This window comes from Aricia agestis, chromosome 5 (assembly GCF_905147365.1).
Source record: "Aricia agestis chromosome 5, ilAriAges1.1, whole genome shotgun sequence".
NCBI lineage: Eukaryota > Metazoa > Arthropoda > Insecta > Lepidoptera > Lycaenidae > Aricia > Aricia agestis.
Window position 1 is genome coordinate 10,037,834 of NC_056410.1, and position 18,788 is coordinate 10,056,621.

Genomic DNA, 18,788 nt, shown 5'->3' on the forward strand with positions numbered 1-18,788 from the left:
TATAATAATGCGATCTATTACATGAAATACAGGTTGTCGCTGGCTGCTCGTACAGTAGTAGATTTTTGATTATGGAAATTATTTATGATAATATCTTTGCGTGTACATTAAATAAATTTAAGGCGAAAGTAGAAGATGGGAGAAAAGTGTCTGATGCGAATCATATTTATCAAATTGTACCAGAAAATCTATTTGCGAATTGCGCCACTCTACGTTATGTACCTCTACAAGTTCACGAGAGAAATTATTGTCATTCTTTTTATTTAGGGTATAAAAGAGAGAGACGATATTTCTGAAACGATAAGCTATGTGGGCCCCTAGTAATATTGAACAATATCACGTATTGGGAAATATTATTGACCGTCTAGGGTTGATATTAAACATCACGCGCCTTCATACCCCAGTCAAGTTAGACAATTGAGGTTGCATAAATTCGCACCAAGCTGAAAATCGGTAAAATTGTTTAGAATATATTTAAAAATTATATTTGAAAATATCTCTCAGCTTGGTGCGAATTTATGCAACCTCAAATGTCTAACTTTACTGGGGTATGGGTATTGGGTTCAACAAAATTAAAACGTGATATTGACAACAAAATTGCACGTCTATGCGACCGGTAAAACTTCACACGTTCACAAATTACGAACAAATCCCCTTGTACGTAAATTGTAGAGCCAGTTGTGTGCGTGTCGCCGACAGATGGCCGCGGTTGATAATGTTTAATGTAAACAGAAGTCACAGAAGCGGGCACACGTCACGGTTTACAGTTACCTTAACGAGAGGGACGTTTCTTGTTTACCTTAGCATTAACTTTCAATCAAAACAATTTGTCTTATTGATGCTAAACAAACATAAAAATTGCGGTTTCTTCACGTTGCATTGGCCAATGATGGTGTACTCTGTACACTGTACACTGTAAGTACATCTAGAATTGTGCACTATTGACAGCTTCCCAATCATGGCTACATATTATAGCCCAACGTGTAGAGGTGATTATAAATTCGTACTTCTGGCTGTATTCTCCAGGTCTCTCATATTATGTCATAAGACATAACCAATCAAAAATGCTGTTTTTCACAATCTGTCAATTTAAGGTACGGCCCTTCCGTTTCAAATTAAATCAAGTTGCAAAATCACTATATTTTAATAACATATAAAGATTTAAATACAGCCTACTGGTCATCCTACGTGCTGGTGCAAGGTTGTGTTGTATATCGATATAGTAATCACGTATATTATGGTATAAGTTTGACACGGGTTGCGTAACTCTTATATGGTAGTGTATGGAGGCGGGAATTAACTTTCCCGTCTATTAGACGCCATCAAGTGGAATCGTTTTTAATCAAAATTGGATTGGAATTGTTGCTGCTTAAATTTTTTTTTAACATTTTTCAGTAAACTCTCCCTGAGATCATATCAAAGGGTTTTCGTGGTTGGATACCGCTGTCGATCCAGGCGACACAGGAGATACAGTGGTGGGAATGTGTGGTGGGCCAAAGCCCGTTTAAAAAAATAAAATTATCTAGTAAGTAATGATTTTTTTTTTATTATAGTTACAAACAAAAGCACAATCTTGGATTTTTTGTACAAGGTCACAAATAAGGAAAAGCATAGAAAGATTTTAAATGAAAACTACTTTAGGACTATAATATGCGGTTTAAATCGTCAACATGAAGCTTAAAGCTTGTAAAACAAACTATGTAATAGTAAGTGCTCAAAGGTCGTAACGATGAGCACATAGATGTAAAGAAGCGAGACTTTCAAGGCTAAAATAATCTGCCTAAATTGCGTAAAGGTAAATTCTAAGAGTTGTTATAGTGAATATAGTCCTTTTATAGGGTGTAACAAAACATAGTAATAAATGATAATATTATGTACTTTAGGGTGTCTATGTGTCCGTTGTATAGAGTTGACTGTGAAAGTAGCAGAGCTAAAATAGTTACTTTTTATTATATTTTTGCATTTTTAAATTATGACGTTGTGACATTTCACATAGAAACAGAAAATTCAAAACTTCAGTCTCTGCTTCAGTGCTGCAACTTTTAGAGTGAGCTCTATGTAAGGGACACATACAAACCCTAAATTCTAAATTATTTTCAGTCTGTTTTGTTACACTCTGTGTAACTAAAAGTCTGCGACTAAATCCCAGGTTTCTTCAGTTAGCGCTAGGTACCCTCAATGGCCGCTACACTTAAGTTTAGGGTGCGGATGGCGAAAACGGGCACAACTGCACTTCTCCCATGTTCTAATTTGTATACCTGTTGCTACCTTATGACCTAGAGGTCATAAGGTAGCAACAGGTTTGCTTAGAAGCAAACATCTTAATAAAAAAAACTGTTTAAAAATTGTTATATGACTTCATCATACTCATTTGTTTTTGTTTTTAGGAAACACGATTTATCCAATGACAACTCTAGTCAGTAAAAGTCTAGCAAGTTTTTGTTTATATTAACAAGCTATGTATTTACATACCTATCATAAAGTTGATAGTAATCCGGGTTTGGATTTTTTAATTATCATCACAATTTGGTATGTCGCTGTCCGTCAGATGCAGAACGTAAACTTAATATAAAGTAAGTATTGTTTTTTGAATCGCAAAACCCTTTATCTCATTAAAAAGTACCGACTACCAATGAAAGTTCATCGAGAACAAAAGCCTTGGCCGATGAAACTGCGGCTCACGGGCCACGGCTGTACCTACTCTTACTACCACTATAGTACCATAATATACTATACATATAGTATAAGCATTAAACGTGACTTCAAACTCGGAGTGGTCTTGGAGGGACCGGTTCTGTGCGCGTGCCCATAGAATGACCACAATATAAAAAGTATACAGTAGACCATCTTCATAATACACTACCCGAATTGCACGCAGGAAAACGTAAGCGTAATTTAATATAACTTTAAGAAACAAAACATAGCAGTAGCACGTCATGTGAGCAAAAAACTTGTCTATGGGTTTAGAAAGATTGATTTCAACGGCACGGCTAGGAAACGCTACTGTATATTATTTATACTGCGGCACACTGTGGTCAGCCTCTCTAACGTTTGTATGGCTGCTTACAAAACTAGTTTGGCACTAAATCGACGCTACGTCACCAAATCACATCTCGCTCTAGAGCTACATTCGAATTTATATTCAAATCATTTGATACTGTTTTTGTGGACATAAAAACAAAGTCTAGGATGTCTGTGGAAAAGTTTCTGATCCTTCTTTTTCTTTTAGGTCTTGTTATAACTTATATCTATGGAAAGCTTACAAGTAGTCATAGCGAAGAAAGTGATAGTCATTTTTCCTCTACTGCAAAATTGGTACACATTTTAACCAAACTTTCATATTTTATAAATATAACTTTTTGAACCCTGCTAGCTAGCCTACATCGATCGAGACTTTTAAGTAATCAAAGAGCTAAATGTCTGTTGAGAAGCCTAAAAGCAAGTATGTATATGAGAGAAATTCCTACACATATAGGAAGTACAGTTTCCAGAGTCCAGACTCCAGACACAATATTTATTCTAAATACAGACGTTGTCAAAACTAGTGCAATTGCAGAAACGAAACGTGGTGTAATCAAGAGTAATTGAATGCCCCAGTTTGCTCCAGCTTGAGGCACGTAATATCTGAGACAGTAGACATTAACTCCTTTGTCGGCCAGTCTCACGACAGAAACGTGTTGGCCGTGAGCTTATGTACTAATTAGGCTAATAATTCAGTTCAATAGTTTTGTGGTTTTGTCTATGATAGAAAGACATGACAGAAGCGTATCATGGACACAGCGTGAGACGCACGAATCATATTTAATTTAGTTAAGACGTTCAAAGATAGTTTGGCGCTTCAAGGGCGAGGAATGAGGATGCAAAGCAACTGCCAAGTAAGTAGTAACTAAAAAGCCACATAACAAATGCAAAATGATGCTTGGCTTGGCTGACATTGAAAAGAGGGCTCAAGTGTGGAACAGTTGCATTTCAAGTGACATTTAAATGACGGCTGTAATTTTAGACATGCGCCAAAAAGCGTTGTTGATCTATATGTGTAACAAAACTAAGTGGGGAAACTCGTGAAGCTGGGGCGCTTGCCCATACAAAAGTGAAAAAAAAAATATCTTTCAGCGCTGCTACTTTCACATTGAACTCTTTACAAGGAACACGTACACACCCTAAAGTATTATCACTTAGTTTTGTTACACTTACACCCTGTATATAAATCAACCAATACAAATGTAAACTAAGAACCTGTAAATGATAAAACACAAATAACCCAGTTAAATATTTCCAAGGAACAATAACTAAAACGATTAACTAGAATATGAAGTAAGATTCGAGAAATAAATTCGTGAGCATCGATAGACAATAACGATATTATCAGGTGATGTAACAGAAAATGTTTTTCTTTCATAAACACTTTAAACTATTAAGATAATAAACGCAGTTAGTAATATCTCGGTTACAATACCTTGACAGCAAATGATTCTGAGAATTAGTTTCCTATTATGAGAAATATGTTCTATACACATAATTTTCAATACATTATTACTATCGGAACATGTTTTGAAATAGATGTAATGTTTCTTTTATGAAGTTTTGTATATTTATGTTGATTCTAGAGCAATTACTCGATAAAATTAAAACATACAAATAGCCTTTAAAAAATAAGAGAAGATATTATAAATTCAGCAAATTGACTAAATAAAAAACCCGAAATTCAATTACAAGAGTAAATAGCGGTCGCCAATTTGAACCCAAAACGAATCGCATTGTAAACGGCACTGAGGCAAATCGCTCACCCAACAGTGAATACCCTCAACGAGCTTCGAATTTCATAACTAAAGAAATGACTTTGTTCCAAATATTTTTAGGCAATAAACAGTCCGTTAGCATTATAAACTGAGATATGCTTTGAACTATTACACATCTGGTTTGACTTTACAATGTTTATTTATACCTAAATTATTTCACAAAACTTTCGCAATGAGACAGGATATAATATTTTTATGCTATATAAAACGAACAAAAGCCCATCGACTTCAAACAAGGACTGCATCAGGAATGCAACATCAATACTTATAAGTCCTGACAATTTTATAGGAACCCGTCCTTACAGTTACTCGGAGTCACGGACAAATCAATTGGTAGTTAATTTAAGACTGTTAAAATATATTGAATAGTTTAGCAGTACTCGCTTTGCAATACTCGCTTATACAAAATAAGTATGAGCATGTTAGGGATTGATGATAAAGTTAAAATTGTATGTTTTTACATTAACAAAAACATGAAAATCGATCATACCATTACCCATCGGCCATCACCAAATAATTTTCGGTGAGGGGTTGAAAACCATTTAACATTTCTTCACGAAGGGGGTGAAACTCGTGATATACACACACGACTAGCGGTTACAAAAGTAGTGCTGCATCATCTTTTAGTTCGAGACGTGTTGAAAGTTGAGGCTCTATTTGGGGTCGAATAAACTGAACTGTGCATTGTTCACGAAAGGTCACGAATGATCGGCGAGACAGCGGCGTGAGCGGAACCAAACGCAACGATTTACTTAACCACTCATTATATACCCCAATACAGTCAGGGCCTGATCTAAGGGGGGGCGAGCTGGGCATTTGTCCAGAGCGGCAAAAATGAGGGACGGCGAAATTGACTTACTCCTCTTCCAACCTAGCCATCCACCACTTAAGTTTGAGAATTTTACCAGCTAACCTACCTTAAGTTTGCTAGTGGAAATATTTGAGTATTTTACTTAAATGTTCCTCCCATTTTCCCCCAACAAATATGTTTCCTGTATATGTAAAGGGCGGCGAAAATGATCTTTGCCTGGAGCGGCTAAATGGCTAGCTCGGGTCCTGCCAAAACTGCCCTTTAAATAAGGTCCAGTTAAGCTTTTTTACGGGAAATGACTCGTTCATTCGGCCAATAATCGTAGAGTTCAGACAGTTGTAAATTGAAAGTGATATTTTGTTTCAAGTAAAAAAAAAATTAAAAACGAAGTATGCCTTATACCATAGACCTTTGTTGTGGTAACATAGTTTGTATGTTACCACAACAAAGAATACTACAGCCAGAAGCATTCACAAACGAATGCAAGAATGCAAAATTAAATAAGCGCAAATCGTAAACATGTCGTGACGCCGACAAAGAATTCAATGACATTCAATTACATTGAATGGTAACGACGAGTCGTCACTGGTGTGTTAAATTCATCAATCACTATTCAACACGTAACTTTAATCATTATTAACATCATTGTGAGTCAAAGAAGGTCAGTCAATAAGAATAAGTAGGTAAATGATATAAAGTTTATATAAAAGACATCAACGAGCTCCAAAGGGAAACTTTTGCAATTTTTTTGACTGGCTCATTTGGCCTTATGAAAAGCTACTCTATATGCGTTTCTAACATTTAAGGTACCTTAACTAAAAGTAAAAAAAATAACTTTTTGGAACCTTTAAAACAGTCAGTAGCGGCGACCTTAAAATGTTTGCCTTTAAACAAGCAGCTTTGTAAGAAAATAAAAGTAGAATAATTATGGCAGTATTCCACCGGACACGAGGTAAGGACACACTACTTGCTGCTGTGTAAATTAATAGGGAAACTCACCTTTAGGGCGCAAAAAATGCATGAAGGGCCGAGGCAGGCGTGACCGGTGAGCTCGCGGAAGCTGCGCCGGAATATGTCGAGGTGCCACAACACCTGCAACAATAACACATATCATATTTTATTATTCATAGGCTATAGAACATTCGTTAAAAATATTAAAATAGCTTTTAAAACATGACGAAATTTTTATAAAAGTGAGTACATGGGATAGTGAGACAATTTGCGATACATAGTTCAGTCGATCTGGTCGAGCATAATTTATCTCTTGTCATATCCATAAGAGCCATTTGCTCTATGCTTGGATTGTCCAGCCACAAATTTAGGATTCGGCTATGAAACATCAATTAGTAAAAATCTGTACCTATTAGGTAATTCATATTTTGATTTAATCTCGACCCTCAATGTCATTATTGTGAAATTTGTACTTTATCACAATACCTTAAATTCATTGTAGCTTTTAAATTACAACTTCAGTTTAATTAAAACTAAAACGAAGTACAAATGTTAGAACTGTCACCTGCCGAAAGAAAAAGTAAACTGAACAAACACGTTCGCTTTTGCAAAAGGCAATAGTACACGCAAATGTAGAGCACAGCGTTGCCAGATTTTTTTTGTGCCAAGTCGGGACTTTCGGACTTTTTGAGTGAAAAAGCGGGATAAAATCAAAAAGCAGGTATAAAATCAAAAGTTTTTTTTTTAATTTTTATCTTTAAATTTGCGTTAAAATAACGTTTACGTGACAATAGATAGCTAAAGTAGCCAAAGAAAATCCACCACTCTACCTCCCACACTCCTACGGACTGAGCCTGTCCCGCGCGGGACATTTAATTTTGATGAAAAAATCGAGACGTCCCGCCAAAATCGGGACGTCTGGCAACGCTGGTAGAGCAGAACATACGTCATAATTCATAAGATGCATTTCTAAGAGGAAAAATATGTAGTCTTATAAATGTAGAGCTAACTTGACGTACATTTTAATACATCATTTTTATCGTTTTATGTTGTAACTTCCCGTATGAGCTGCAGATAATCTCGAGCTTATTAAGCTTGATACGTTTTAATTAAGCCGACGATAACGAAATTAATGACGCTATATCCAGCAGGTTGGGAAGCGGGCGATTACGGTTACAACGCCGTCTCCCCCGGCACGTTTCGCGTCAGGTGCAAACGACATGTGACGTCGCAAAAAACTTGAAGGCGACGAAAAAGGATGCGAGCATAGTTTATATTGTGACTCGTTAAAATACTAAACCTCAAGGTTAGTTCGAGTTATTCAGGCTATAAATTCTCCCACTCGTAATTTTTCACTTTTTATTCTACTGCCATCAAACAACAACTTTTTATGACTACTTCTACTTGTAGTAACTCTAGTAGTTTCATTCATTTATTTTATGTATCAATTAACCACGAGTTTTCTGCTCAGCCGAGCATCGCGAAAATCGCAAATCCAAAGCTTACATAATACCGTATAGGAGTTTTTTACTTCCCATGGCGCTTATAACTTTTGTAACAGTTCCTACTGCGAATGTGTTTTGAAGGTGACCTTAATATTTGATCTTCCTATTAAGTAATGACTCCTACCCAAGTTATAAGTAGCCGAAAATCATGGCATATTTCGCTGCTTACTGCATATGCCGGCGGATTATATCAGCTAACGATACACAACTATGTATCGTTCACCTGCTATTGTTTGTCGATGCGTTTTCGTGGCAGGTGCGACTAACCCGTTCGCAGCAGATGTCCAAACTGATGCTGCTCGCAGTTTTATTTTGCAAAGGTGAAGCAGCATAATGATAGGCTCTAAACACCTGGGACTTCACAAACGAGTACGTGCCGTATTAATAGCGCTATCCATCATTAATAAGTATTATTTAACGTGAAACACTCGTATGCTTTTAACGACGTTTTTCTTGCAGTTTGTATAAAGTAAGCGCGTTTTAAAACACCTTTCCGACGCCCATAGATATAATGATAAACACCTTTTTGCACATTACATGACGCAATGATATCGTGTCTGAAATCAGAAGGAGCACCTCGTCTATCATCAAACAGAGCGGAAGAAAGCCATCTTAAAGACATTCTCACAGCCGGCAGCCGTATAAAAAGCTAATGAAACCTGGTACTCGGCTGATTATACTCTGAGTCACGTAACTCCAGTACTGTTACCGGCGACTGGATAATTGAACACGGTTACATACTATTTACACCTTTTTAGTTAAATTGTGCAAATTTTACACAATTTAACCCACGCATGTAAGCTGATCAACCGCCCGGTATATGTAGAATTTTCATATAGAAATATTCAGTGACCAGTGTCCTTAAATAAAATAGTTACAAGAAACCAAATATACATAAAAATTGTATTAGGTTCTTAATAATTACGATACTATTATTTGTTTCGTGTTTGGAATTTTGCACACCAAGATTTCCTGATACAAGTATTGCATCAAATACCAAATTGCTTGTATTTGAATAAGACTTTATTGTTATTATGTAAATCTTAGGTTAACTAATCAAATTTCAAAGAAAACAATACCAATAAAATACTTATTTACTCAAGCAATCGTAGCAAAAATACTACACTTCCCAGTATTCAAAGATTTCATTTTATTCGAAAACAAATATAAATACAGAAATCCTTTGGCAAATACGGAGTATAGTCGTGTTCACACTATCTTTATTGTATCCCTCGGGCACAGGACGAGTGCTAAGTGACTGACACAGAGCGAGCAAACAGCTCTAAGGCGTGACACTTAGATAACGATAGATGATATGATGGACAAATATTTCGAAATTTTCGGAATAGAGAGCACACATGACCGATAACATTGTGCGGTCCTGCAGCGAAAGTGTGTACATGCGATCTAGTTTCTTGATAACTATGGTTTATACAATGCGTTTAGACTCTCAGAAAGTACCTAATGACTGCTCATTTCCATAAGTGTGATTGTTATCAATCAAATCAAGTCTTGTAATATTCACACGTAAGTCTCGATTTATATGCACCCGCTTTGTTGTTTATAAGCCAAACAGCTCTGTCGCTCGGACGCACATAAATCAAGCCTAAAAGTTGCATACTGAAATTGCCTCAGAATCGTATACCAATAAGAAAAAAGTAAGAGATCTTCTCATAGTTCTGTAGAGGTTATTAATGTGATCGAATTTTGTTGGTTAGAATCCAATAATTAACACGCTATTAATATTAACTATGATGGTCGAACGTACATATAAAAGTCTCTATCGAGCTTACACTAATACACACGCAGACTAACAAGTTTCGCAGTTTATTAACTAACGGGACTGCCTATCTATTACCTACTGATTTAAACTTATTTTCAACCTTATTGATCATATTATAAAATACAATTTCGCACTACATGTATTATTTTAAAAATTGCGAACTGGTTTTTGTGATTTCTATGCTTTAAATATTAATATTGATTGACTACACAGTGTTGGTATGATTCCGTCCATTATCAAAATGTGCCTTTGGGCACATTTTTATTGCATAAACTATGTATTAATATAAGTAAAAATTACGAAGGTTTGTTCCCAGGACGTTATGTTAATAACTTAGTAATTAATTATTCAAATAAGTAATAACATTTAGCGAAGCATTACAAAGAAAAACCTTGATTTTGAAAAGCTTTTCCGCAACAGATATGCTAATAAATATTACCTGGGGCTTTTTCTGAGTATATTAAACTACATTAGCATGTTAAATAATTCATAGAGCAATCGATATGTAGACAGCAATATGCTCTCCATATAACTTATTTGTTCTTAAAGATTTATTGAATGCATTAAGAGAACATTTTAACGCTTTATTTATCGCATTACGTCGTAAAAAGTGGTTAAAAACTAACCGAAGCGCCTTCAAAAGGAGCGCGAGTGGAAGAAAAGCGCGATAGTTTCACATTACACACGTTTTTGTGAGGGGAGAGCACTGATGCATCCAATATATTGAATTTATTATTCACCATTTGACGCTGCACGGTTCGCGTGGGAACGACGCATGTTCTAGCTCTAATTTGAAGCCTCTTACGAAACTTACGTGAATTTGGGCTGAATTGATTAAAGTTAAGGTAACTAATTTGACAGGTGAGAGAAAATCACCTACAAACTTTTACGTTTTCCGACAAGCTATCCATATTAATATTATAAATGCTGTGTCTGTCTGTGTGTTGGTTACATCTTCAAACCGCTCAACCGATTTTGCTGAAATTTGGTATGGAGATACTATATCTCGGGAAAGGACATAGAACGGTTTCCACGCGATAAACGAATTTTGGAGCAACGGGCGTCATCTAGTCTATAATGAAGATGTTTTTAGGCTTTTATTACATCTACTAATCAAAATTAAAGTATTATCGTCATTTATTACCATTTAAAGATTAGTTTCCTAATGGACACATCTCTCGAGGCACTGATTGCCAGAATTCGTAAGCGAATCATTAGAACGGCCGAAGTAGTAATTAGCTGCCTTTCACTCCGACGACGCGGACGGAGCGCTTTATAATATAAGCGTATAGACGAGATTAATATTTTTACATTACATTATGCCTTATTGATCATGTACATATTCCTGTCTGTGGTGTATTTTGTGGAGCTTTCCTTTTCTTTACTTAAATATACAGTCATACTACCTATTGTTCTAGAAAATTAGTGATTTATTTTTATTTGAAAAATTTCAGACTTTTTCCAATAAAAACGGCCTTTACTTATAATACTCTCTAATAATGTTTAAAGCATTTCATTGCACTTGACACTTGAACAAGTGCATATAAATGGATAGTGGTAGTCGGACGGAAGTCGAAATATAGCAAAAGCACTTCCCCTCCGGAAGCGAGGCGGCGCGCCCAAACACTCAGGTGAACCGTTGATGCAGTTATCGTCCATCGATAACATCTTATGTAAATACACTGTTTACGACTATTATTTATGTATGTTTAATTGAAATACGATAGGAGATCATCTTATGGCTAAATCCTTAGAATCTCTTAAGAATTCTGCTTATCCAAATCACAAGACAGGCTAGAATGCTGAATGTGGCAAATCAAATGCACGAATAGCAGCTTTATAAGGCTCTTAAAACCTTTACAGGCCGCGAAAATGCCGTGAAAAGCTTTCTTCCGCGCGCGAAGTTTAGATCGGAACATTAAAGTCCCTGAATATTGAAACTTTAAAACCTAGTTTATTATTATAATTAAGTAAAAATCTTTAGACATCCATGTAATGTAGTCAGACTCGTCGGGAACCAGAATTTTGCACGACTACATTTCGACACGTATTTTACAACTAACATCTGACACAACAAGTTGCATTCCATATTGTAGGCTTGTAGCTATACTATAATTAACTACAAAGGAGCTCTATATTAATGCTTTTAATAAGGCACTTTTATAGCAGCAAGCTCAATTAGTTCAAACCGCGTATTAAGGCTAGGTTATTCCAAATTCACGTTTCTAGAATGAGTAATTTTTAAAGAAAGCGTCATTAAAAAAAACTGAAAAATATATACGTGTATAGATACATCTTTTAACTAGTGACTTTTACGGTTAGAAACACAATACAGATAATTTTACTCGATAAAAAAAAATTCCGAAACAACCTCGATTTTAAAAACATTTTCAGTTTTATAGGACTTACAGGGACTCAATCAAAAAATAATTTGGATAGTTCGATTACTATTAAAATTTTACAGGGAAATGTACGGATACATGTTAAGTTATACTATTTTTTATCTAAGTAAAAAGGTTTTTTCTCCTATTTCGCCCTATCATGGACGCGGCGATCGTCGTAACCGCCACTGTACAAGGTGCGCTGATATGAATGTTATTTTAATGTCTTTTACGTCGATTTTAGCACTGACAGACATCGGCCTGCTAATTTAGGAATAACCTCCCCTTAAGCGTATTGTACACCGTGACAGTAACGCTGTGCTGGTCACCAAATCAGAGAGGACAACAGCTATACCGTTAAATGGCAATGTACTCAGTCCTAAGCCTAACATAACTAAGGGCCATGTTTAGGGCAGGAGTTTTTGGTATTTACCCATACCAATTTGGACAGAAAATTGCCAAGAAAATTTTTAGGTATTAGAAACCCAGTTTAATCTAATATACTGATAACTGGATCTGGATATGCATTCGATTGTGTCTATTTGATTAGGAAGCTATGTATCAACTAACAACAAATTGTAAGGTTGGAACTAGACTTATCAGGTAATCAAGTAAAATAAAGGTATTTTTAGCAAGGTAGGGTTTGTATTGTATCTAAATTAGATTTACATTTACAGCTACTGATTAACCTACAGATAATTTTCATTGTTAGGAATTAGCGCACCGAAAACAATTTGAATATTCGCACCAAGTAGATTCAGATAAAGAAGATTAGTGGCTTCTTTTATCTTATTTAAAACAACAGAAGTGAAGATAGCCCATCACTTACCGATTTAACCGTACCTAAAAGTTATTATAAAGAACTTTAAATTCAAATGACTTCGAAGTTTTTCATGACAATTTTACATAAATATAACTTTCTTTGTTTTTGAACACTATCCAAAATAAATCATTAAGTATATATTTTCCGCCTTACAGCTAGAAAAGGTCGAAGTTCAACCACGGACTGTAAGGACTCTCTTCTTTCTTTACGCTCATTAACGCTTTAAACCTTTTCCTTTGATCTGAGATTACTGTGACCTTAAAGTAGCATGGAGGTTTAAAGGGATCTAGACAACGTATAGCCTAGCTAGGTTATAGGTTGCTTAGATACTAGCTACTTATAGGGCAAGGTAAGGAAACCAAGCCAAGCCACAGGCTAGCTAGTAGCTAGCCTAAAAGTTTAAAGTAGCTAAGATGCCTTTAGCTACCTATAGGTCGACGTTCAATTGCAAAGAAATGGAAAATTTTCGAGGAGAAACTTTTAAATCTGTATTAGGCGTGGTTAAGTTTTCGGGTGATAAGGTTACGGCCGCCGTGCCGGACCGGTCAGAAGAGTGGGTCACGTTCGGAGAACTAACATATCGTTTTCATTTTGTGAGTTGTACAACTAAAAATACTATAAGTCTTCTGGCCAACTTCTTTTAACATACAAACATTTCTTTACACTTAAGGAAACGGTTTAAAAGTAGTTTTAAAACAGGATATTGATTATTACCATTTAATCATAATGTAGAGCCTACAAGTTACAACTATCTTATTGGTGAAAGGATCCGTTGACAAAATTTTATCGTTTTGCGGAAAAATTATTTACGTATAAAGTTAAAATTACTCGACAGAAACTGTAATTGACAATATAGCATAATATGAGTCTCTTAATAATACTATTACAAAACAAAATACGATTTACTATAACTAATAAATGAATAGTCAATTAAACAACCATTCACGGCTCATCAGAGGTCACCGGCCGAAACGAACTAAGACCCTAGCTAAACGTTTTACATACAGTCAAAATATACCATTATAATGGTGCATCCTTTTCCTTAAAATGGGGAAACCGGCCGACCGTGTCTACCTGCCTATATAAAATCCCGGTACGATTAAGTATAGTCGCCAAAAAATAATGTGCACCACATTTCGACCTTATCACAATGACAACAAGGTTCAAAAGATGTTCACCGCAGTTGTCGACGTGAGGCGACCGTACAACTATAAGCAAAATTACTATACTTGCTGTCCCGCTCTCACGCGTTGAGATCGAGCGATGACCATTTTCCGTCCCACTCGGAACTCGTTGATGTCTTTTACTACTCTTTTGGAAGCCTCCAGGTAAATCAGGATCGTCGTTAAAATATTTTGAAAAGTGGCTGTTTTGTTTTAAATTCCTTGGAATTAGATGCTAAATATAACTTGGTAATTCCACGAATAATTATAACTAAGTTGTTAATAGTAGAACAAGTCATTTGATACTATACTAGTAGTTTACTTCAAGAGACCTTTACTCGTACTTTAATTGGGACATTATAGGAATACTGAATATGCTATTGTAATTCAATATTACAATAGCATATTCAGTTCAATGTTCACGATATCGAAATACAGTCATGTATTATGTACCTAAAAGATATAATATAATGAGATGAAAAGTTCGTTGCATTCAAACTGGAATGGTCGGGAGGCGGGATATTTGGGAGGCTGGAGGCAAACCCGCCTGGATCAGATTACCTCACACGCGCCATAAGTATAACATACAATCTCAGAAAATTCAATACATGCAATTACATACACATTACATAAGATTATTGTCACGAGTAGCTAAAATTATCGAAGAAAGTAACTTTTGTTTACATACTTTCAAAAGTATGCAAATTTCATGTCCACTTAAAATAACAATACATTCTACACTGCTATGATATTATTTTACGATAGCCAGCATTTCGGTAGCATATTTTAAAAAATTTCATTCATGAAATGCACAGTAGCTATACCTACCACCTACGACTCGTATATGGCAAATTTCATAAATCAAAGACAAAACTCACCTTGGCGCTATGATATAGAGCACTACTACGGGGCATTTTTGTTTTAGTCATGGTGAAAAAATCCAGAAATCACAGCACAGTTCAGCACTTCACATCATTGTTAATACTGTTTATAGGTGGGATCGTACGTGTGTTTACAACCGGACAACTTACGTGGGAGTGCGCGCCCGCGCCGCTCAGCGCCCCTGGCGGCCACAACCAGCAACTTTAAGGCTTTAGCGCGCAGCGGCCATCTTGTGAAGCGTCTCCTACACCCAAAAAGAACACGATCCTATCGTAAGCTCCGAGCGTATTAAGTTTTTGTTGATGTTATGATGAGGAGGCTGTATATTGTAATTATGGCTACGTCTACCTGATAGCATTTTAGATCTGAATTTATGAATAAATACACAATTTTAATCAGAATAAGAATAATAAAAAGCTTCCATAGGAAGTTTCTGTGGTTGTGACCTATAGCAAAAATATGTTATGAATTTACTACAACTCGATAAGGGCTTTTACCTTTACGACTTTTGACGTAATTAAAATACACGACCACGTCTCATTCTTAACTAATAACATGTATTCTCTGCTACAACAATACGATTCTATAGAGTTTTCATGTGTTCATTCAATAGAGTTTTCAAATTTGTAAGCTTTACAATATTCTGTATTTTAGTTTTTCAGTGTTTATTAGATTTATATTTTAAACACTGAAAAACTAGTTTTTGAGCATAAAATTTCTAAACAAAATTTTGCAAACTGCCTCTACTGTCTCATTATTTTATAAACTTCAATGCTTTTTCAACATAAAAGCCTACCTGCAATACAATCGTTTTACTGATATGAATAGAGCTTTTTTCAATCAGGTGCAGGTGTTCGAACGAAAAAAGTTTTTCAATACGAAGCGGAGGGGAGATTCGGCTAATGATATTAAAAGAAGAAAAAAAACTCGGGGATAATTCGGCCAACCGTACGAGATTAAAGAACACCTTGCGATTAAAAGCTTCGAGTTCTGAGCTTTTTAAAACTCGTAGGGATTAATAGTACAATAATAAAACAGTGTAGATGGTTTAGCTGCAGCCTGCAGAAAATGGTTGCAAATACAATAATTGTGAATTAGTACTTGAACATAATTTAACCCATCAATAAAATTGAAAATCTATTGTGTCTGCGATACCCACGATGGAGGTGCTACATGACTAAAACATAACTTCATGCATCAAAAAAGTTTTCGTTTTATATACGAATTAATTTTCTATTATACCAGTTTGAAACTGTAATATTCACTTAGATGTCATCTGTACTAGTTATATTGTAGATGATATCAAAAGTAAAGTATACTGTTGGAAAAAATTTAACAAAGCGAAACACAACACGAATACCGACAATATAGCGCAGACGGCAGAATCTGTACTTTAATTTTCATTTTGACTTTAGCTTTTAAACTAAATTTTTTAGGTAATGTACAATATTATTTAAGATGGTCACGAATAGTAATAGGCACCTGGCACATATACTATGTCGAAATTAAGAGACTCACATCTGAGTAATTCCCTAGACTTTGGAGGACTTTGATTTTCATTGGTACCTTACATATTAGATCTATGTATTTCGACCGTACATAACACTTTTACTCAGTAGGCCAGTGTAATTGATAGTCTGTTTAGAAACATCTCGGTAGTTGGCGAACAAAGCTCAGCTATCCAGTTTCCTTTGTCCGCGAGCCGCGCACGTGCGCCAACTACCGCCGACACAACGGTATACCTAAATACTACCTGATTGTTCTATACAATATACATATGTACATTGCAATCTGGTGGTTGCTATAATAGATCTACAGAAAAAATATAAGCGGTTTAACAGAGATAGGGCTTTACTAGCTAGAACGCTTTAAAAGCCTCTGCATACTTAATTTCATGGTAACACTGTAGCTTTAAAAGCCTATAAATACTTAATCAAGATAGTCTCGTTTAACTTTTAAAATAATAGTTAAGACTTCACGAGCCAAGACAGAATGTGGTAGAGTCTACAGACTATAAGTCAGTCAGAGTATTATAGAGTCAGTAACAAGTACTACTACTACCTATAGTCAACGCTCTACACTGAGAACATTGAGTATTTAAAACTACACCTTTAAATAAAATGGACAATGGACATGCATATTTAACAAAAATGTCTTATTCATGACGAATTAATAAAAACCGGACGTGGGTTTCGTGTTAAATCCTAATATACGAAGATTTGATTACACGCCCGAAATCCCTCACAAAGACGGACCTCCGGACACGGAGAATCATCAGGGTTAACTAAATTGTAGGGCGCAAGAAACAACTCGCAAGGTTTTTCTTGTTTTTAGCATAAAATCTGACTGTAATTATACAAAAAAAAATACTAAAACGTGTTTTGGTAATAATTAATATACATGTGAGGTGATATTTGCGTGTACATAATGTGTATGTTTATTTGGTGACAGGCTGGCCACATTTACAGAGTACGAAAATCGCAAACCAATTTCGAAAGGGCGAAGAGGCTTTTTCGAGGAAAGTAATCTTTGGAAGTAACTCAGCAATATATTTATGTATTATTTAGTGTTAAGTTAAAATAATTTGTTTTAATCGGATTATGTACTTAAAACTGTATAGGCAGCACATTAAATGCGTCTACACACTATAAGCACAGTATAGGTATGAGAAAATGTACAAAGCTTTTAAAAATATTGCACATTTTTTGGTAAAAGTAAGTCTCGAGATTGTTACCATGAAAACAAAAGTTATTTTTTAAATAACTTAAAGATTCTTCGAGCTGAGACAATTTTTGCTCTATTCAGTGAGTAAGTAACATACAGAATGCGGTGAAGCCTTATTTATTTTGCATTCCTGGGACCAACATGCGTATGCAAAAACGAAATAACTTTACTTCATTATCCAGAAGCCTGGCTCGTCACTTCAAGGATTTATTTTTAGCCGACTTTACCAAGAGGATGGTTATGTTTTAAAAGAATAAAGTGCCATGTAGCGGTAAGAGGAGTATAATCTCTTTATAGTGAGAGTGATAGTAATAAGTAAAGGTACTGGAAGAGTTTTTTAACAATGGATAGGTTATACCGTTGAAAATATTTTAACTTGAAATAAAAATTCTAACGATTGAAAACAGGTTTTCTGATTGTTTTTTTTTTAACACTTCATGCAAATATAGGCGGGCTTAATGCCTAGTGGCATTCTCTACAAGCCAACCTTAGGGTGATGATGAGAATGTTGAATAGGCGCATTCTAAAACAATATTACTTAGTTAAAATATGATGTGATAAATAGTTTTAAAAACATTAATGTCTGATAACTTTTATTTTAAATACATTTTATTATAATAAACCTACTTATACCGTACTTACCTATTACATACTAATACACACTATAGTATTATGATAAAACCATACATATTTAAAATAAATAATTAAAAAATATATTTTCTTCTCTTTCTAACTGTTCGTTGAGTACAAAAAGAAAAGTGTTCACAGCTCTACCATAACTCTATCATTAATAAATTCTAGTTCTGCAAATAAGAATTTCATTAATCATTAAAGGCTTCTTCTGGCACACACAAAGCTTTATCAAAAGCTTCTTTTCAACCACTATAAGTCGTTATAAGATACAATCTGTAATTTCACGCTTTTTTTTTAATTCAACCCTTAATAGCGTCCGAGAGGCGAGATGAA

General features: G+C 35.2%; 1 protein-coding gene across 2 annotated transcripts in view; it reads right to left on the reverse strand.

Moving 5' to 3' along the window:
• Nucleotides 1-18,788, reverse strand: part of LOC121727173 — a 72,307-nt gene that overhangs the window by 20,156 nt on the left and 33,363 nt on the right. Inside the window, exons 1-2 of one of the 2 annotated variants that reach the window (XM_042114854.1) lie at nt 15,095-15,233; nt 6,610-6,702 (exon numbers count right to left, since the gene is read on the reverse strand). In XM_042114854.1, coding sequence (XP_041970788.1) covers nt 6,610-6,702; nt 15,095-15,145 — 144 coding nt within the window. In that variant the 5' untranslated portion in view covers nt 15,146-15,233. Of the gene's footprint in view, nt 1-6,609; nt 6,703-15,094; nt 15,234-18,788 lie in introns of those variants that run through there. The other variant, XM_042114850.1, reaches the window with a different exon arrangement.